This window comes from Corvus cornix, chromosome 4A (assembly GCF_000738735.6).
Source record: "Corvus cornix cornix isolate S_Up_H32 chromosome 4A, ASM73873v5, whole genome shotgun sequence".
Classification (NCBI taxonomy): domain Eukaryota; kingdom Metazoa; phylum Chordata; class Aves; order Passeriformes; family Corvidae; genus Corvus; species Corvus cornix.
In genome coordinates this window covers 19885906-19905188 of record NC_047058.1, presented here as the reverse complement: position 1 = coordinate 19905188, position 19283 = coordinate 19885906, and the positions used below count along the sequence as shown (strand labels likewise).

At 61.1% G+C, this 19283-nt stretch overlaps 4 protein-coding genes across 6 annotated transcripts; all 4 read left to right on the top strand.

The window, feature by feature from the left end:
* Positions 1–417: 417 nt before the first annotated feature.
* On the top strand, positions 418–4029 carry RAB33A (RAB33A, member RAS oncogene family). Its single transcript, XM_039572139.1, has 2 exons — positions 418–956; positions 3528–4029. Exons 1-2 carry the CDS (start codon positions 732–734, stop codon positions 3984–3986), a joined length of 684 nt encoding a protein of 227 aa, XP_039428073.1. The 5' UTR covers positions 418–731; the 3' UTR covers positions 3987–4029.
* A 170-nt stretch (positions 4030–4199) lies between these two features.
* Positions 4200–6663, top strand: RBMX2 (RNA binding motif protein X-linked 2; the record flags this gene model as incomplete). The annotated part of the gene is made up of 6 exons (XM_039572261.1): positions 4200–4423; positions 4506–4621; positions 4702–4753; positions 4819–4948; positions 5049–5229; positions 5780–6663. Coding segments are annotated over 6 exons (1110 nt in total), but the record flags the coding sequence as incomplete, so codon positions are not given.
* Positions 6664–6950: 287 nt separating this feature from the next.
* On the top strand, positions 6951–14375 carry SLC25A14 (solute carrier family 25 member 14). 3 transcript variants are annotated; one of them, XM_039572275.1, is made up of 9 exons: positions 6951–7081; positions 7178–7325; positions 8089–8183; positions 10235–10320; positions 11166–11261; positions 11598–11722; positions 12797–12932; positions 13283–13363; positions 13932–14375. In XM_039572275.1, exons 1-9 carry the CDS (start codon positions 7018–7020, stop codon positions 13971–13973), a joined length of 873 nt encoding a protein of 290 aa, XP_039428209.1. In that variant the 5' UTR covers positions 6951–7017; the 3' UTR covers positions 13974–14375. The 3 variants fall into 3 exon arrangements, with proteins under 3 accessions (XP_039428209.1, XP_039428210.1, XP_019143724.1); XM_039572276.1 differs by having other exon boundaries at positions 7008–7081; positions 7178–7251; XM_019288179.3 differs by lacking the exons at positions 6951–7081; positions 7178–7325; positions 8089–8183 and adding exons at positions 8602–8827; positions 8961–9090; positions 9683–9719.
* A 2646-nt stretch (positions 14376–17021) lies between these two features.
* On the top strand, positions 17022–18001 carry GPR119 (G protein-coupled receptor 119). Its single transcript, XM_010403144.4, is given in 2 exon segments — positions 17022–17657; positions 17660–18001. Coding segments are annotated over 2 exon segments (978 nt in total).
* Positions 18002–19283: the final 1282 nt, after the last annotated feature.

Genomic DNA, 19283 nt, shown 5'->3' with positions numbered 1-19283 from the left:
TGTGGCTGCCCAGCTGGACACGGAGAGGGTCATTCTGGCACCGCTGGTTGTGATCCCGCTGGTTTTGATCCCGCTGACACCTCTTGGCACTGGGAACGTGCGGATGTTGGTGTCCCCCGGTGTCCGGTCCCGCCTCGCTGTGCGCTCTGTCTCTTGCTCCCTCCCGGGAGGGGCCAGGCCCGCTGCCCGCAGCCCTGCCGGTCGCCGCCGCTCCGCTGGGGATGCCCGCGCCGGCCTGGGCTGAAGGCACTCGGTGCCCGGTCTGCGGCTTGGCTCAGGGCTGGCCCGGGGCCGGAGCTCTGAGCCGGGTCGGGGTCGGTGCCGCTGCCAGAGCGGGGAGCGCAGGGCGGAGCCGCGCGGTGCCGGTGCCGCTACGCGGGGCGGGGCCGGGCCGGGCCGTAGCCGGTGCGTGGGGCGGAACCGTGTCGTGCCGGTCCCGGTGCGCGGGGCTGTGCCGGTGCCGGTCCGCGGGGCGGGACCGTACGGTGCCGTAGCCGGTGTGTGGGGCGGGGCTGTGCCGGTGCCGCTGCGCGGGGCTGTGCCGGTGCCGGTGCGTGGGGTGGAGCCGTGTTGTGCCGGTGCCGGTACGCGGGGCGGAGACGAGCTGTGCCGTAGCTGGGGCGTGGGGCGGAGACAAGCGGTGCCGGTGCCGCTATCCGGGGCTGTGCCGGTGCCGGTCCGCGGGGCGACGCTCCCCTATGAGCCCGTGAGGCGGCAGCGGTGCGGGAGGGATGGCGGCGGGCGGCGGCGGGGCGCGACCGCCGGGCCCCGACCCCGCGCTGGAGCCCTACGTGCAGACCCGCATCTTCAAAATCATCGTGATCGGAGACTCCAACGTGGGCAAGACGTGCCTGACCTTCCGCTTCTGCGGAGGCACCTTCCCCGGCAAGACCGAGGCCACCATCGGCGTGGACTTCCGCGAGAAGACGGTGGAGATCGAGGGGGAGCGCATCAAGGTGGGCCCCGCACCGGCTCCGGGCTGGGTGACACCGGCCCCAGAGGGCCCTGCTCAGCCCCCGGTGGGTCCCACACCGGCCCTGGTGGGCCTCGCTCCGCCCTCTGTGGGTTCCACACCGGGCCCCGCTCCATCCTCGGTGAGCCCTGCTCTGTCCCCTCTGGGCCCCGCACCGGCCCCGAGCTGGCCGGCAGCAGCCCCAGCAGCGATGGCAGCCGCTCCTCATCCCTGCCCTGCTCCAGGGCTGCCTCTTGCCAAAGCCCTCCTGGGGGCTTTTCCTTTCATCCCAGTTGGAGGGAGGGAACAGGGCCAGGGAAGAATTCTCGTCCCTGTGTTGCAGAGATGCCCCTGGACCAGTCCCTGCTGCCTTGTCACTATTTCTGGGGTTGGCTTGAGGCTGCAGCGACCAGAAGCGATGGCTCCGGGTGAGTCACCGCCACCCTTCTGATGGGCACAGCTGGATCCTCGAAGCATTGGGGTGGCTCCAGCTCCGGACACTGGACCAGTGGAGGGGTAGAGCTGCGGAGGGATGGGGGACAGAACTCTGTGCCACAGCCAGGGGGTCTGGGGGGGCAGAGGGTGGTGGGCTGGCAGCAGCCACGCTGGAAGGCCGAGAGCTCACACAGGCCAGCAGCAGCAGGCTCGGCTGCTGTGACAGCGCTGCTGGAACCTGCTCCCAGCTGCACCGGGAGCTGCGGTTGCAGCAGGACTGGGGCAGGATGAATTTGCTTATGAAGGCTGGTGTGACACCTGTAAAGAATGATCAGCTCAGACCTGGAGAGCTCTGGCTGGTGTGTCAGAGCAAATCTGCCACTGGTAGGAAACCAGCCGGGAGCAGAGTTTTGGTGGAGCTTGGCCTGCCCGGCTGTGGGGGATCAGCACCCGCAGCCTCCGAGGCTGGTGCTGGAAGAACAAACATGGCCACTGTACTGACAGATGGCTGATCCAAAGTTGAACTCTCAATGAAACCGGAGCTTGTGTCGGTGGGTGAGAGCTTTAGTTGTGCTTCTAGGCTGTCCATGAATGTTTTTCCCTCTCTTCTTTAGAGGTGCTCATTCTCCCTGCCCTCCCCAGCTCTGTCCAGCCCCACGGAGCCGTGCCAGTGTGAGCTGTGGTGCAGGCTGGCATGGAGCCTGTTTGCTGCCACTATCTGGAAAATGTTGCCAGGTTTTCTACCTTTGGATATTATTTGAGCTCCAGTGGGCAGGAGTGGGAGGCAGTGCAGCAAACCGGCCTTTTCCTGGGATATGTATCCAAGAGAGGAGGTGAGAGGTGGGAGAGGGACCCTCCCTCTCTTGCTCTGCCTGGGAGAGACTGGCTCTGAAAGGACTGAGCAGCAGCTCTGCTTTGCCAGCGTTTCTCAATTGGAAAGCCTCCGAGGCATGTGCTGTCTCCATGGGTACAGGGCAATATGGATTAATTTGGAAATTGCCACTTCCAGGCTGCAAAACATTACCAGGAGAACCCAGACTGACCCCGGGGGTACCCTGCTGGTTACCAGTGTTCAGCCAGACCTGGTATCAGTGACCAGCACCGTCTAGGCCCAGACATTCAGCCAGTTCCCAATCCACCTCCCTGTCTGCTTATCCAGCCCAGAGGCCTCTTGGCATCTCTGTCACTTGGGTCAGTTGTCATCGATGGTGTCCTGGAATGTTCTGGATTGCCTGTGCCCTGCTGTGCTGTCCTTCCAGGAGGTGTTGCAGTGGCTGAAGTTCTCTGTGAGAACCAGGGGCTGCAAACACAAGGCTGCTGCTCACTGTCCACGGAGCACCTCATCTGCTTGCTCTTCCTGGCCAGGTGGTCTATAGCAGAGACCCCCTGCAATGTCACCCGTGATGTTCTGTTCTTTAATCCTCCCCCACGAGCTCTGTTGGCTTCTCACCCATCCTCACAGAGCTCCTGGCCCTCTCGTAGTGCTCCTACACAAAGGGTAGCTCCCCCTCCTCATTTTCTCTTTTCCTCTGTGAAATTGTCAGGGTTCTTGTTCATGGCGTAGGATTTTGTGCACAAATAGACATGGATTTGTTGGAATGAGTCCAGAGGAGGCTGCAAAGATGCTCTGAGGGCTGGAGCCCCTCTGCTCTGAAGACAGGCTGGGAAAGCAGGGGTTGTTCACCTGGAGAAGAGAAGGCTTGGGGGAGACCTTAGAGCCCCTTCCAGGGCCTAAAAGGACTCCAAGAGAGCCAGAGAGGGACTTGGGACAAGGGCCTGGAGGGACAGGACAATGGCCTTAAACTGAAGGAGGGCAGGTTTAGATTGGATATTGGGAAAAAATTCTTCCCTGTGAGGGTGGGCAGGCCCTGGCACAGGTTGCCCAGAGCAGCTGTGGCTGCCCCTGGATCCCTGGCAGTGCCCAAGGCCAGGCTGGACGGGGCTTGGAGCAGCCTGGCATAGTGGATGGTGTCCCTGCCCATGGCAGGGGGTTGGACTGAATGTCCTTCCAGTCCAAATCATGCTGGGACTCTCTAAAAGCCGGACAGCTGGAAGCCCTCCTGTAGCCCCCTCCCATGGCCCTGCCAGGGCCATGCTCCACACTCCTGTAGCCTCTTTTCTTGTCTGCTTCACTTCCCAGGTGCAAGTGTGGGACACGGCAGGCCAGGAGAGGTTTCGGAAGAGCATGGTGGAGCACTACTACCGCAACGTGCACGCCGTGGTCTTCGTGTACGACGTGACCAAGATGAGCTCCTTCACCAACCTCAAGACGTGGATCGAGGAGTGCAACGGGCACGCGGTGCCCCCGCTCGTCCCCAGGGTGCTCGTGGGGAACAAGTGTGACTTGAAAGACCTGATCCAGGTGCCATCCAGCCTGGCCCTCAAGTTCGCCGACGCTCACAACATGCTTTTGTTTGAGACCTCGGCCAAGGACCCACAGGAGAGCCAGAACGTGGACGCCATTTTCATGTGCCTGGTGTGCCGGCTGAAGGCGCAGCGCTCGCTGCCCTGCCGGGACACGGAGGGCTGGCCGGCGCAGCCCCAGCCGCATTCCCGGCGGCTGGACGAGGCCAGCGGGAAAGGCTCCTGCCCCTGCTGAGCGGGACCCGCCCGGACCCCAATAAAGGCTCTGAGCCCCCTGCGCTCCGACTCTTGCTTTGCGCCTCAGCCCGGTCGGCCGTAATCGGCCGTAATCGGCTCGGCTCGGCTCGGCCACAATCGGTCCGGTTCGGCCCGCAGAGCTCGCTTACAATCGCTCAGTTCGGCTATAATCGGCCCGGCTCGGCCACGCTCGGTCCGGTTCGGTGTGTAGCGCTCGGCTACAGTCGGTTCGATTCGGATACAATCGGTCCTGTCCGGCCGTGCTTGGGCACTCTCGGTGACTATTGACCTGACTCGGTTACAATCGGCCCGACTCGGCCACGCTCGGCCCAACTCGGCTATAATCGGTCGACTCGGCTGCTCTCGGCTACGTCCGTCTCGGCTCGGGGCGGGGCGGTGCCGCGCAGGCGCAGTGCGCCTCGCCGCCGCCATGAAGTAGGTGTGAGGGCTGTGTGGGGGGAAGGCCGGGCTCAGGTCTGTCCCGCCGGTCCCGATGCTGACGGTGCCTCGCCCGCAGCCCCCTGACCAAAGTGAAGCTGATCAATGAGCTGAACGCGCGGGAAGCGGAGCTAGGCGTGCAGGAGGCGGTGTCGTGGCACGCGGAGTACAAGGACAGTGCTTGGATCTTTGTGGGTACGGAGCGGGCTGGGGGCGCGGCGGGGCCGGTGCTGTTGACCCTTTCCCTCGCTCCCTCCCTTCCCCTCTCCCCGCAGGCGGGCTGCACTACGAGCTGACGGAGGGCGATGTCATCTGCGTGTTCTCTCAGTAAGTGCCGTAGCCCCGGCCCCGCCGCCGCGGGCGCTGCCGCGGGTGCTCACAGTGTGTCACAGGTACGGCGAGGTCGTCAACATCAACCTCGTGCGGGACAAGAAAACCGGAAAGTCCAAGGGCTTCTGCTTCCTGTGCTATGAGGACCAGAGAAGCACCATCCTGGCTGTGGACAACTTCAATGGGATCAAGGTGAGTGGAGCTCGGATGCTGTCGTGGCTCCCTGAGTGCTGCCTCACATGGGCAGCAGCCCCGGGAGCCGGGAGCTGCCTGTGACAGCCCGGCCCTGCAGATCAAGGGACGGACCATCCGCGTGGACCATGTGGCCAACTACCGGCCCCCCAAGGAGTCCGAGGACTGGGATGACGTGACCAGAGCCCTCCATGCCAAGGGCTGCGGGGTCAAAACGCCACCTCACAGCTCATCTGACTCCCTGTCAGAGGATGAGGATGTGCCTGTGAAAAAGCAGAAAGGTGAGGAGTGTTCTTGGCAGGCTGGATCCCACGTGGGGAGTGCCCATGGTAGGGTCTGGGGACTTGAATCTGAGTGGAGAGAAGGCTGGAGGAAGGAAAATGGGCACAAAGCGAGGGTGGGAACAAGGTGTTGCTCCAGAGTGCTGAGGAGATGCTAAAAAATGAGAGAGGAGAAGGAGAGCAAAGAGGGAAAAGAGTCCTTGGGTCTGGAGAGGTAATTTCCACAGAGTGGGTCACACTACTTCTGAGGAAGGGCAATGAAAGGGAGGTTCTTGGCATTCCAAATGGTGTGGAAATGCCCCGCCTTGCTGGAAAGAACATGATGTAAGTGTTAAAGAGGGAAGTGGGATGGCTGCAACTGGAGGAGAAAAAGCCATGGCTGGAAGTGGACAGGGATCTCCCTGAAGGGGAAGCAGGCTGGGAAAGGGGTGGAGAGGGAGAATCCGTAGTGGAAGAGGAGTTGGGATGGCGCCATGGTGGCAGGCAGAGCCCAGGGGAGTGAGGTGCTCCTGGAATTTGGTCCATCCCAAAGTGTGACCCCTCATTCCAGAGAAGCAGCGGAGCAGAGCAGAACGGTCGAAGTCGAGCCCGCAAGCTGGGAAGCGGGCGAGCGCGGAGGAGCCGCATCCCAGGATCAAGATCAAGAAGGAGAAGGAGGACCCTGGGTACGAGCGCTGTGCTGGCGGCAGCGCTGACAGGAGCGCCGGGAGCAGGACGCAGCGGGACGAGGAGCAGCGGCGGCGCCAGCGGCACTCGGACAGGAGGGGGGACAAGAACTGCCACGAGCAGAGGGGCCAGAGCGGCTCCTGGGAAGAGCGGGAGAAGAGGGAACAGGCTGGCAGGAGGGGGGACGGGCACAGCAGTCGGCAAGACGCGTCCCCCAGGGGAGGCAGATCCCGGGAGCCCCATTCCAGGCACAGGGAGCGGGGCTCTGGCAGAGATTCCGGCCGCTGCTGAGCTCTGGGTGAGCGTTTGGGGCGAGGGAGGCCCTGAGCCTGCCCAAACCTGCTCCAAGCTCCCAGGATAACACTGCTGGGCCCTTCCCCTGGGAGCTTCCCTTTGCCTCTCATCCTGCCTGGGCCAGGGCTCTCCACGCTGCCTGTGCTGCTGGCTGGGACGGGTTTGTCCTGCGACCGGGGAGGGTGTCAAGAGGCGGAGGCTGGGAGCAGCAGGATGCTCCCCTTCCCTAAATCCCTGGGACAATGTCCCCCTCTTGCACTGGGGGGAGAGGCTGCTGGGTGTCTTGTCTGGCCTCGTGGGCTGGGTTTGGGCCCTGTGCCCACCTGGCATCTCCTGGATTCCACGATGGAGCCTCAGGGCTGCACCGGTGTGTCGGGGTGATTTACCGTGGATTTGTTTAAAGTTTTCTTAATAAAAATTCTTGTTAGGGAGGAGCTGGTCCCGGGAGCAGCATTCCTGTCCCTGGGCCAGGGAGGAGGTGGCATCTGTTTTTCTTACACTGCTTTTGGGCTTATTTGGCTGGAAAACCGGGAACGCTGGAGTGGGGGAGTCACAGGGCGGAGAAGGGAGGGGCTTTACCTGGATCCGGTTCCTACAACGAGAACGCCCTGCGGGCCGGCTCCGTGCCCGTTCCAGGCGCAAGGGGGGAGTCCTTCCCGGGGACGCCCGGTGTGGGGTGGGGGGGGGGCAGCTCCGGGGCTCCCCCGTCCCGGGGCCGGCAGGGGGCGCGCGCGGCGCGGCGGGGCCGAGCCCTGTTCCGGTCGCGGTTCCGGTTCCGGTCCCGGCCCGGTGGCGGCGGCGCGCGCGGCGGTGTCCGCCCGCCATGCCATGTCCGCGCTCAACTGGAAACCCTTCGTGTATGGCGGGCTCGCCTCCATCGTGGCCGAGTTCGGTGAGGCGCAGGGGCCGGGCGGGCGGGGCCGGGGCCGGGCGGGACCCGTGCGCGTACCGGCGGGCGCTGACGCCGCTGCCGCCGCTGTCCCCGCAGGCACGTTCCCCGTGGACCTCACCAAGACGCGGCTGCAGGTGCAGGGGCAGAGCACCGACGCGCGGTTCCGCGAGGTGCGGTACCGGGGCATGTTCCACGCGCTGTTCCGCATCTGCCGCGAGGAGGGCGGCCGGGCCCTGTACTCGGGGTGAGCACCGGGCCGGGCCCGTCGGGGCCGGGGCCCATCGGCAGCGGCTCCCACGTCCCCCGGGACCCCCATCCATCCGTGCCGGGACACCCACCCATCCGCCACGGCTCCTCCCCGCGGCCCGGCACCTCCTTCCACCCACCCGGGCCGCCCCGCTGCCGGCCCCGTGTCCTTCCCCTCTGGCTCAGGGTCTCCCACCGCCCGTCCTGGGCTCCCGCCTGTCCCGTTCGTCCCCATCAGCCCGTCCCGGGTTCCCCGTCCATCCCGGCATCCCCCTCCGCCCACCCCAGGTCCTCCCCCTGCCCACGCCGGGACCTCCCCCACACCCCGGCATCTTCCCCTGCCTTCCCCGGGTCTCCCCCACCCATCCCGAGTTCTCCTCCGCCCACCCCGGCCCTGCTTCTGTCCTGGCACCCCCTCCCCAGCCCGGGTCCCCTTTTCCACCTTCTGTCACGGCATCCCCCCGCTCCCTGCCCATCCCGGCCCCCCCATTTCCCGCACGCTGCTGCGCTCCCCTGGGATCCCTCTCGGCCTTGAACCCCTGAGCGGAGATTCCCGGTTTTCCCGAGGCGGGGAGCAAGGCCGGGGATGCGTGGGTGCCATCCCCTGGCACTGGGGCTGCGTGGGGCAGTCCCGGGTTATCCCGGGCACGGCTGCGTTTCTCGGAGCCGCCGCAGGGCTGTGCCTGGCCCCGGCAGTTTGCGGGCGGTGGGGAGTGGCCCGTGCTGGCCCGCAGGGATGCTCAGGGTCCATTCCCCCTCAGGATCGCCCCGGCACTGCTGAGACAGGCGTCCTATGGCACCATCAAGATCGGGATCTACCAGAGCCTGAAGCGGCTCTTCGTGGATCGCATGGAAGGTCGGTGCTGGGGAGCAGCTGCACAGGCACCTCCCAGCTCCCCACACTCCGGGCTGTTTGTTTTGCTCGTTCCTTGCTCTGTCCTTCCCACCCCAAGATTCCCACAGGAATGGAGCTCCATTACTGGGCGCCGTGGTTTTGTTTGCCAGTGAGAGCAAGGATTGGTTTCAATCCCGATGGGAACCTCACTGTGCTCTGCACTGCCTGTGGTCCCTGCCCAAATACCTCCCTCCAGCCAGGTTCCTTCCTTTCATGGAATCATAGGAGAATCACAGAATCATTGAGGTTGGAAAAGACCTCCAAGATCACCAAGTCCAGGCTGTGCCTGATGCCCACCTTGTCCCCAGCCCAGAGCTCTGAGTGCCACCTCCAGTCCTTCCTTGGACACCTCCAGGGATGGGCACTCCAAACCTCCCTGGGCAGCCTCTTCCACCCTTTCCATGAAGAAATTCCTCCTGGTGTCCAACCTGAACCTCCCCTGGCACGGCTTGGGGCTTTGTCCTCTTGTGCTGTTGAGACTTTGCACCTCAGAACCAAAAATCCAAGGTGTCGTTCCTCAGGCTCATCTCTTTTTGATTCGTCTCAGGGAGACATCCCCTTCCAGCTGTACAGCAGATGTGTAACAGGGATTGGAAGCTTCAGGAGTGAGTATCTGCTGTCTTCTCTCTGGAGCCTTTGAGTCCTTGTGCTGGGATGCACTTAGAACAACTCCCAGAATGGTTTGGGTTGGAAGGGACCTTAAAGCCCACCCAGTGCCACCACCTTCCACTGTCCCAGGTTGCTCCAAGCCCCATCCAGCCTGGCCTGGAACACTTCCAGGGATCCAAGGGTGGCTACAGCTTCTCTGGACAACCTCTGGATGGGAATTGTGCAGTTCAGATCTGTAGCTTTGGGCCTGACTGTAAAGGTGAGGTTCCACCAGTGCCCTTGACCTGTGCCCTCTGCAGCTCCTGCCTGGGGAGTGGAGCAGCACGAGTCTGGTGGGTGCACCCTGAGGGAGCACCGAGATCTGCAGGTGAGATTTTCATCCCTCGTGTGATAGGAGGGAATGTTGTAACACCATTCCAGCCTGGGAAAGCAGGATGGGCAGGCGAAATGCAGCACACTGATGGTATGGAGCTGTGTCAGGGGAGGTGTAGGTTCAGTATCAGGAAAAGGTTATTTTCCCCAGAGGGTGCTGTGGCACTGCCCAGGCTCCCCAGGGAATGGTTGTGGCCCTAAGGCTGCCAGAGCTCCAGGAGCGTTTGGACAGTGCTCTCAGGCACAGATTGTTGGGGTGCATGTGCCGGGACAGGAGTTGAACTGGATGATCCTTGTGGAACCCTTCCTTCTCAATAGATTCTGTGATTCTGTGACTCCAGAGGTCCTTTCAGGGCTGCTGTCCTGCTCCAATAATGCCTGTCCTTGCCTCGTTCTGTCTGTGTACAGGCCCCACATCTCCCTCGCTGTTCAGCCTTTTCTGCTGTGAGCTCCATGCCTGAATGTTTGTCTCCCTACAGGCCTGGGGCAGCCTGGTGTCCTCTGGGAAGTGTCGTGGTCAGTACCAGCACAGGCCTGTGCCTTTTCCCAATGTAACCATCATCCTAATACTGGGCCTCGAATCTCGGGCTATTCCCTGGCACTAATCACATCTAACTCCCTGCCTGGTCTTGATCCTCAGCTGGCTCCAGGTGGCTGTGTGTAGGCAAATCCAGTTGGTATCAGGGGAAACGCTGGGTTGTCCCTCTCTGCCTCTGTCCTGGCTTGTCCCTGCTGTGAGAAATGTGTCGCTGGACACTGAAATCTCAGATAATTGTTTACAATTTTCACGTGTCCCAATGTTCTCATCAGTCAGACCCTCTGAGAGTGCATTGCTGAGTGTTTCAGCTGCCACCTTCTGTCCCTGGCAGGTGTGGGGACAGACCTGTCAGGGGCTGTGGCACCTGCCCAGGCCCTGCTCCCTCAGCTTCACCGTGTGATTTAAGAACTGAGCTGCTCTGCTCTTCCCAGCCCTTGTTCCCTCCTACTGTGCCCCTTCCCATTAGGGTCTGACCTTCTTTCCTTGGTTGCAGATGAAACGTTGCTCATCAATGTGATCTGTGGGGTGGTCTCGGGGGTCATCTCCTCTGCACTGGCCAATCCCACAGATGTGCTGAAGGTAAGGGCTGCTCCTGGCTGGCTGTGGGACCTGTGGGAGGAGCAGCTCAGTGCTCCCTGAGCCACCAGTCCTGCTCATTTGGGGTTGTTTAATGAATGGGGACCAAAGCCCAGAGTAATTAACAGATGTTTAAAAACAGCTCTTAAAGGTCACAGAATCCTGGAACGGTTTGGGTTGGAAGGGACATGAAAAACCATCTCCTTCCACCTTCTACCATGGGCAAGGGCACCTCCCACTAGACCAGGTTGCTCCAAACCCTGTCCAACTTGGCCTGGAACACTTTCAGGGATGGGGCAGCCACAGCTTCTCTGGGCAACAAAGATCATGACATTTGTCCTGGTGAGGGGTGGAGGCTGTGTTGTCTGACCTGGGCCATGTGGGCGGGTGGCAGCCAGCTGCTCCTGTCCCCTTGGTCACTGTGCTGGCACTGCCCCAGGGGCCTGCCTGTTATGTGGAGTGAGCAGAGCCCAGTGGGGACTGCCTGGGGCCCTGGGCTCAGGGTAGCCCTGCTTGGGGCAGAGAGAGCCTGGAGAACTTCCCCACTCTTCTCCCTGTGTAGATCCTCCTTCAGGGACTGCTTTCAGGGTGGGAAGGCCTTGTCCTCATGTCCCTGTGCTCCCACCCTGCTGCTGTCCCTGCCCCATGCCTGCTGCCAGCGTTGTGTTGTCCATGTGGTTTGCAGGGGGAGGGATGTGGAGAGCAGCGTGTGTTCTGAGCTGCTCTGTTCTCCCAGGAGTTCCATGGAGCTGCTGTCCCTGCTGTCCCCGCCATCCCTGCCCTCTGGGCAGTTGCTGCTGTCAGGACAGGTGTTGATGTCCTCCTGCTGACTCTCCCCTTCCTTTCAGATCCGAATGCAGGCTCAGGGCAGCTTGTTCCAGGGCGGGATGATTGGCAGCTTCATCGACATCTACCAGCAGGAAGGTACCCGAGGCCTCTGGAGGGTGAGCACCAACTCCCAGAATCCCCCACCAGCGTCAGAACTAACAGAAATCTCAAGGAAGCAGGTGCTCTCCTGCTGTTCTGTAGCAGGGAGCACCTGGAGCCCCTCCTGGCTCCTTAAACTGCTGCTTTGGTGGGGCAGAGTCTCTCCCAGTGTTGAAATTGGTGCAGAAGGTGAGGGGGTGACAGCCTGGCTCCCGTGTGCTGCGAGGAGGGAAGCAGTGTGGAGTTAATGCAGTTGGTGTGCCTGCAGGGAGGGTACAGGGACGATTGTCAGGAGAAGGCCCCAGGAGCTGGGGGGTGTGGCTGCAGTTGGTGACAGTGTCCCTTCTCCACAGGGTGTTGTCCCCACAGCCCAGCGAGCTGCAATCGTGGTGGGGGTGGAGCTGCCAGTCTACGACATCACCAAGAAGCATCTGATCCTGTCAGGCCTCATGGGGGACACCATCTTTGCCCACTTCGTGTGAGTCCCTGCTGCAGGCTTGGGGGGGTGTGAAGCGGAGGAGCCTGGTGGGATTGGGAGAGGCCATGGAGCGAGTGCTCTGGAGCTGCAGGGAGCAGGGTTGGTGCTTCCAAAGGACCTGCCCAGTCAACTGGAGCAGCTCAGAGTCAGCAGCAGGTGTGGGATCATTAAGGCTGGGTAAGACCTCAAAGACCATCGAGTCCAGCCAATCCCCCAGCACTGCCAAGGCCACCACTAATCCATCCCCACATCCCAGAGAGACCTCCTCGGGGAAGGACCTGGCAGAAATCCTTTGGTGACATGAAATGCCAGCTTGGTTTCAGCTGGCTGATGACAGAAATGCTGTTGGCCCACATCTGTGCCCTGGTATGAACCAGGCAGGAGATCCCTGTGTGTGGCTACCTGTAACAATCCCTCAAAAGCTGCTCCAGTCCCTAGTCCTCACCTGGCCAGACCCTGTCACCTTGCAGCCCCTGCTGTAAGAGCCTTGAGAGAGGAACAGACATGAAGCTGACAGGACCCAGAGCAGGTGTTGCAGTCAGCCTGCTCTGGGCAGGGCTGGCAGAGAACACCAAAGTCCTTTTCCACCTCATGTTCCCGTTCCTCAGCTGCAGATGCTGCAGTGCTTCCATTGGCTTTGGGGTGAGGGTGGGGAGCACTGGACCCTCCGTGGAGGGAGAGACTGGCAGCTCTGTGATCCCTTCTGGGCCTTTGCTCTTCCTCCCTCCTTCCCAAAGAAGTGTTTGCTCTGGTGGGAAGGCTGTGCGCTCCCAGGGGATGCCTTCAGGTCTGTGTCACCTGGGCAGCACCTGGGACCCTTGCAGGGCTGCCAGTGCCCTGAGGAACCACTGTGGGCTCAGATGAGGGTCTGGATTAGCTGAGCTGAGCATTTCCCTCCCCGGAGCTCTGCAGGCTCCAGGTCTGCCGCTGCCCCTTTCCCAGGTAGGAGCAGGTAGTGCAGCTCACATTCACTGCCAAATGCCTTTGATAAAATCCGGGGGAAGGTATTTAGTGCCTGTCTGAGCAGGAGTGGCCGTGTCCAGGGCTGTCCCTGCCCTGATTTGGTGTGTGCAGTTCCAGCTTCACGTGCGGGCTGGCGGGGGCCATCGCTTCCAACCCCGTGGACGTGGTGCGGACGCGGATGATGAACCAGCGGGCTATCGTGGGCAGCTCGGAGCTCTACAAGGGCACTCTGGATGGCCTCGTCAAGGTGAGGGGAGAGGTGGGCACACCCCTGTCCTGGGAGGCTGGCCCGGCACCAGCAGCATGCTGATGGGAGCAGCGAGATCCTACAGTGACACAGCCTGTCGTCAGTGAGACAGGAGAGGGCCCAGAGTCACTTCCCTGAGGCCATTGTCAGCCTGAGCATCCTCCCAGCCTCCTGGGACAGAATTCAGGCCGTGATGCAGTTAGCTGGGTTCAGAGGCTGTAAGTGGTGCTTCACACACTCGCACGGGCCTGTCTGCTCCCTGCAGCAGCTGGAGTGTCACGCGTGGCACTGGGGGGGTGGGCAGGGCGTGGGCCTGATGTGTCTCCTCATCCACTTGTCTCTCCTCCCAGACGTGGAAGAGCGAGGGCTTCTTTGCACTCTACAAAGGCTTCTGGCCCAACTGGCTTCGTCTGGGTCCCTGGAACATCATCGTATCCTTCCCTGGGACACGGGGAGAACCCAGCTGGGAAGGGCAGGGCAGGGCTGACACCCCGATGGGCTGCACTGGGGACCCTACTGGGCACCTCTGATGGTTCCTGTAGAGCCTCTGGGGGCTTGGCTGAGACCTTCCCTGGCCTGGGCTGCAGGAGGCTCCTGGGTCGGCTCCTGTTTGGGAGGGAATCGTGGGGAACGTTCCGCTGCTGAGGCAGGTGCTGACCCTGTGCACGGCCAGTGCTGCTGTGTGCTGACCCCGACCATGCTGCCTACTGAAACTGGTGGGGAATTGACTGTGAAGAGCTCCCAGTCTGGGCTTGGAGCCACCTCCCTCTCCCAGTGGTCTGGGCAGGGCTGGGTTTGCTCTGGGTCCGTGTCCCTGCTGCTGGCAGCACCTGTGCCCAGCTCTGTCCTGCCTGGGCAGGTCGGGTTGTGCTGCCTGGGCACGGAGCTCCGTGGGTGGGTTTAAGGAGCTCCCTGGGATGTCCAGCCCAGCTGCATGCTCTGCCCACCCTGCCAGGCAGCTGCCTCACATCTGTCCCAATTCCTTGACGTTCCCTTCAGTTTTTTATCACATACGAGCAGTTGAAGCGCCTCCCCTTCTGAGAGCTGCCTTCATCTCACCAGAGTCATCCTCGGGACTGGCAGCTGAGCTGTGCTGCCACCTCCCTCTTCATCCCACCATCCCCATGTCGTGGTGTTTGGTACCTGTGGGCTGGGCTCTCCCCCAATGCATGGTCCCTGCAGCACAAGCTGCTGGGGGCAGCCCGGAGCCGTGCTCCCCACCCGAAGGTGTCCGCGTGCCTGGGCCTGCAGGAATATCTTCTGTGAAGATCTGTGTGTTCCAGTGGCCCTTGGGGCATTCCAGTGGCCCTTGGGGCGCTGTGGCTCATGGTTGGCAGGTGTGGGTGTCCTCCCGTGCCCGCGGGGTGAGGCTGGGGCCCGGGAAGGTGCCATTGTCATGTTTCTTGCAGAACTGTAACTTCATTAAATTATTTATTGACCGGATGGCTTGGGTTTGGGTCTGTGCTCCCTCACTGCAGGGGTGTCTGCCCAGCACAGAAGCTGGTTTTCACCACACTACAGATACCTTCATTCTCCATATATTTATATAAAAGCAATCTGTAGGATTCACTGCAGTAGTGATGTTTCTAAACCCAAGTTTGTTAGTGTCAAAAAATGACCCTGTTGCCCTCTCAGCTCAGTTTTGCCAAACCTCAGTCCCTTAAATCCCTGCTTACATTATTATTACTTACACTATTTTTGCTTAGATCATTTGCAAAGCCAGGTACTGTGCTTTAAAGGTCAGCTCAGCACTTGAAAATGGTGGTTCTGGTGCTGAGCAGGAGATTTTGGTCACCCTCTTCTGTTTTTGGTTATTTTTTAACGTTCATGGCTATGGAAGCAAATAGTTCTTACGTTCCTGCTCCCTTTCCTCTTTGTGGGGTGGCTTTGGTTTGGATGAAGGTCCCTTTGTGACACAGCAGCGTGTCCAGGCTGAGCCTGCTGTGAGCTGAGATTCTGTGCAAGCCACACAAGGAATGTTCAGCCAAATCCCGCTGGGAAAAGTGGGAAGAAATTGATGTTACAAAGTCAGAGCTGCCTGGGGAAGCTGCAGGTGTAGGGAGGGCGACTCTACTGAGCTCTTGGACTGAAATCCTGCGTTGAGCAGGGCTCTCTGCAGCGTCCAGCTCGGCAGGCTGTGCCAGGCAGTGTGCAGGAACACACCTGAGCAGTCTGTACCTGCTCCCCTGCACCCACAGGAAGGTCCAGGGTGTGGAACTCTGACATAGGAGGCTCCATGGAAACCAGTCAGCCCTCCCCAGGTGTTTAAGGCAGAAATACGTGTGGTCCTGATCCATGAAAGCCAGAAATGGCAGTAAAGCAGGACGGGGAGGCACTGGCTCCAGCCTGTACTTGCCGTACTGCCACTTCTCCCTTGTCCTTGATCTCGTTCCGGGGGTTTGGACCCTCTCCAACATCAGGGAAAAGGCTCCCCAAATGTCTCCCTGGGCAAACAGAAATGGTGGGTGTGTAAGGTCACCAGAACCCTTCCTGTGGCCACTTGCATTGTAGAGCCCGGGTGTTCCCGAGGGGCCTCCCGGCTCCAGAGCTGCAGCCAGTGCCCACCATTCCCGAGCCTGCTGCTCCTTCCCTCCCCGGGTGCCCCCTCCCGGCCTCTCCCCAGGTTACTGTTTGACAGAGAAGGCTCAGTCCTGCCCGTTTCCTGGCAGCTGGGATTTTTCCAGCTCACGAGGCAGAAGAGGCTTGTGACACTGTGTAGGGGCTGGAGCTGTCACTGTCAGACCCTGCGGAGGTCAACCCCCCCGGGAGGTGTGAGGGATGTTGTGGGATTCTGTAGCACAAGGATGCAGAGGCTTTAGTGAATTTCTTTGTTAGAGTTACTTCCTAGTCAGGTAAATACACTCATGATTAGCAGAGTGAGCGAGCGTGTATAGAACCATTACCTTTTACTGTTAGTGGCACTTACATAGATTTCATCGGAAGTATCATGGCAAAGATCATTAAACTCTCCCAGGAGTGAGGTCAGTCAATGGAAAAAGTCTCTCTGTGGATATGACCTGGGTCATGGAGCCTGGAGTCAGCCTGGTGCTCCGGGGGGTCTGAGGGCTGTGCAGGGGGAGCTCTGGGACACAGAGAGGCTCTTTTGGGCAGTAGCCAGTTACTTCTGCGTGGATCCATGAGTGGGCAGAGGACACCAGCTGTTGGAGGGCCGTGGCTGCCTTCTGCCTGGATCCGAGGCCCCTCTGCAGGTTGTGGGGGTTTTTTGCCCTGCAGGTTCCAGCAATTCCTTGGTTTCCACCTCCCCAAGGATGCCCTGGGCTCCCCGTTGTGCTTGCCCAGGGCACTGCAGGTTCCCAGCTGTCAGTGCTGGTTTCTCAGGCTGGCAGATGTTTCTCCATCTGTATTTGAGCACACATCCCTTGTCAGTGCTTTTCACCACTGTAACCAGGTCGCCTTCAGAGCTGCTGCTCCAGCAAGGTGTCAGTGCTGTTCCCTTGGTCCCAGCAGGAAGAAACTGTCCCGGGTCTGGCAGTGAGCCCCAGGAGCCCCACGAGCTGTGCTGGACACTGGGAACTCTCTGTGCTTGTCCCCATTCCCAGCCCTGGTGTCTGAGCAGGCACTGCTCTGCTCCAGCCCCTGCTGCCTGGGGGGGACGGCCACCGCCCCATGTGCCACCGTGGCAGCTTCCTGCCCAGGTGCTCCCTGCTCACCCCCTGCTCCAGGGTTGTCTGGAAACGTGGCTGGAGGGGAGGGACCTCCGTGGGCACAGCGGCTGCTGCGAGTCCCACAGTCCCTTCTGCGGGCGGCTGCTGGCAGAGCTCTGCTTCCCTGAGAGACACCCCTGCTCCCCAGGCTCCTGCAGCTCCCTGAGCTCCCACTGCTCCCCAGGCTCCTGCAGCTCCCCAGGCTCCTGCAGCTACCCAGGCTCCCACTGCTCCCCTGGCTCCTGCAGCTCCCCAGGCTCCTGCAGCTACCCAAGCTCCCACTGCTCCCCAGGCTCCTGCTGATCCCCGGGCTCCTGCTGCTCTGGCTGCCAAGCTGCACCTGCTGAGAGGCCCCAGGTGAGCAATGCCTGAGAATCACGTTGGGGATGCACCATCCCTGTGCTGTGTCCCACAGGAGACAGCCATGGCCAGCCAGGCCCTGGGAGCCATCCTCACCGGGCTGGCCTCGCTCATCATCGCTGCCAACGTGCTGGTGGCCATTATCCTGCTCTGCCACATCCAGAAGAGTGGCTCCAAGGGGCTCTGTTTTGTCCTCAATCTTGCCTTGGCAGATGCCATGGTTGGCTTCACAGTCATGGGCGTGGCCATGGATGAGCTTTCCCAGCCCTTTTATCCTTCCCAGAACTTTTGCGTTCTGAGAATGGCTTTCGTGACTTCCTCCTCTGCTGCCTCCATCCTGTCCCTGATCCTGGTTGCGTGTGACAGGCACCTGGCCATCCGGAAGCCTTTCCACTATTTCCAGCTGGTGACAGGCCTGCGGGTTGGGGTGTGCTTGGTGGGGCTCTGGCTGGTTGCTGCCGTCGTCGGCTTCCTCCCAGTCCTCATCCCACGCTTCCAGAAGGTCTCCAACCATTGCAAGTGTTCCTTCTTCAACGTTTTCCAGCCTTCCTACCTGCTCACCATGTTCTGCCTCGGCTTCTTCCCCGCGCTCTTCCTCTTCCTCTACCTCTACTGTGACATGCTGAAAATCGCCTCGGTGCACGTGCAGCACATCCAGGAGGTGGAGCAGGCGGGGCTGGGGGGGGCTGTCCCCCACCCCGTGCCATCAGTGACATGAAGGCCATGCGCACGGTGGCCATGCTCATCGGGTGCTTCACGCTCTCCTGGCTGCCCTTCTTCATCGCCAGCATCGTGCAGATGGTCTGCCCCGAGTGCTTCCCCTACAAAGTCATCGAGAACTTCCTCTGGCTGCTGGGGCTGGGCAACTCCCTCCTGAACCCACTGCTCTATTCCTACTGGCAGAAGGACGTGCAGCTCCAGCTCTCCCAGCTGGCTGCAGGTGTGAAGAGGAGGGTCCTGCTCCACCTGGGCAACGGCCGCTGTTTCCCTGGCAGAGACACCAAGGCTGTTCCCGCTGTGTCCTGCCTGGAGCTCCAGGACTGACTCGGTAAGGAGCAGCTGTCTTCGGCTTTCCAGCTCCCCTCCTGCATTGTGACCACGAGCTCAGGGCCTGCCAGCTGTGAAGGAGATCACAGATGGGTGGGACCAATCTGGATGTTAATTCCCAGACACCACCACGGCCGGATTCCAGCCTGCCCACTGCCCCACAACCCCCAGCACAGCTGGCTTGGCCGCAGCCCCGGGCACCCCAGGTTGCAGGTTGTCCCTGGAGAGCCTCCTCTGAAGCAGCCTCGTGTCTCCTGGACCAAGCTCTCCCACTCACTCCACAGGCAAAGCCCCTTCGCCCATCCCTGCCTGGCTTCCCCTGCCAGGTGTGCACCCCCTGCCCTCCCCTCTGTCCGCAGCACTGGCTCCATGGGCAGCAAACCCCCTGTGCCTGGGGCCGGTGTGGGCACAGGGAGGGCTCCAGCCCCTCAGCCCCAGCAGCAGAGGCCGGGAGGGTGTGAACATCCCCAAGCTCTCCTGGACCACAGGCGCTCCTACTCCCTTCCCAAACCCACCTCTCAGTCCTACACAGGACTTTGTGTTTGTTTTGGGCTTTTGTGCCCACATGAAGCACAGGTGAGGGGTTTGGGCATGGGGAACACAGAGGGCTCAGCAGTGGCCCTGCCTGTGTGGGGGCTGGTGTGACCCAGGGCAGGGGGGGCAGCCCCAGGGCAGGGGGCAGCCTGGGCACTGCCATCACTGTTTACCCAGGCTGTAAAGGGAGTCAATGAGTAACTGGCTGAACAGGGAGAGGGAGGGTCGGCTGCCTCAGAGGTCCCCACGAAGGAGAGCTGCTGTGTCGCACTCAGGATTTGGGACTGGAAGGGTCCCTGCACACCCACTCACCCCATGGGACCCCCCCTTCTGCCCCAGTGGCCAGATGGCTGCCCCTGCCAGAGGCTATGCTGGTATTTAATTGCTTCTCATAAAATCATTTCGTTTCATCTGCACGGCAAGAAAACTTCCCTTAGAAGAGGTTCATTTACTAAAAATGTACCCTCCCCTGAAAATGAGGGTGCTCTGCATGAAACAGCAGCTGTTCCCACCTCTGTTCTTGCCCCACTAGCAGACATGAAGGCTCAGGGCTGTATCCACTCGCATCCAGAACTCGCCATGGAGCTGAGGCCTTCCTGATCCTACAGAAAGAGACAAAAATGAAAGTGTCTTTAAAAGACCCCAAAACAAGAGCCCCTCTGTGGCATCCCCCTCGGCCTGGGAAAGGCCTGGGACCACGTACCACACGGCAGACACTCTTCCTGGCTGTGCCAGACGGACTCAG

Coding starts and splice junctions, on each gene's coding strand:
- RAB33A (XM_039572139.1), top strand. CDS start 732: ATGGCGGCGGGCGGCGGCGGGGCGCGACCGCCGGGCCCCGACCCCGCG. Junction 957..3,527: donor TCGAGGGGGAGCGCATCAAG/GTGGGCCCCGCA, acceptor TTCACTTCCCAG/GTGCAAGTGTGGGACACGGC.
- SLC25A14 (XM_039572275.1), top strand. CDS start 7,018: ATGTCCGCGCTCAACTGGAAACCCTTCGTGTATGGCGGGCTCGCCTCC. Junction 11,723..12,796: donor ACCATCTTTGCCCACTTCGT/GTGAGTCCCTGC, acceptor TGGTGTGTGCAG/TTCCAGCTTCACGTGCGGGC. Junction 12,933..13,282: donor CTCTGGATGGCCTCGTCAAG/GTGAGGGGAGAG, acceptor CTCTCCTCCCAG/ACGTGGAAGAGCGAGGGCTT.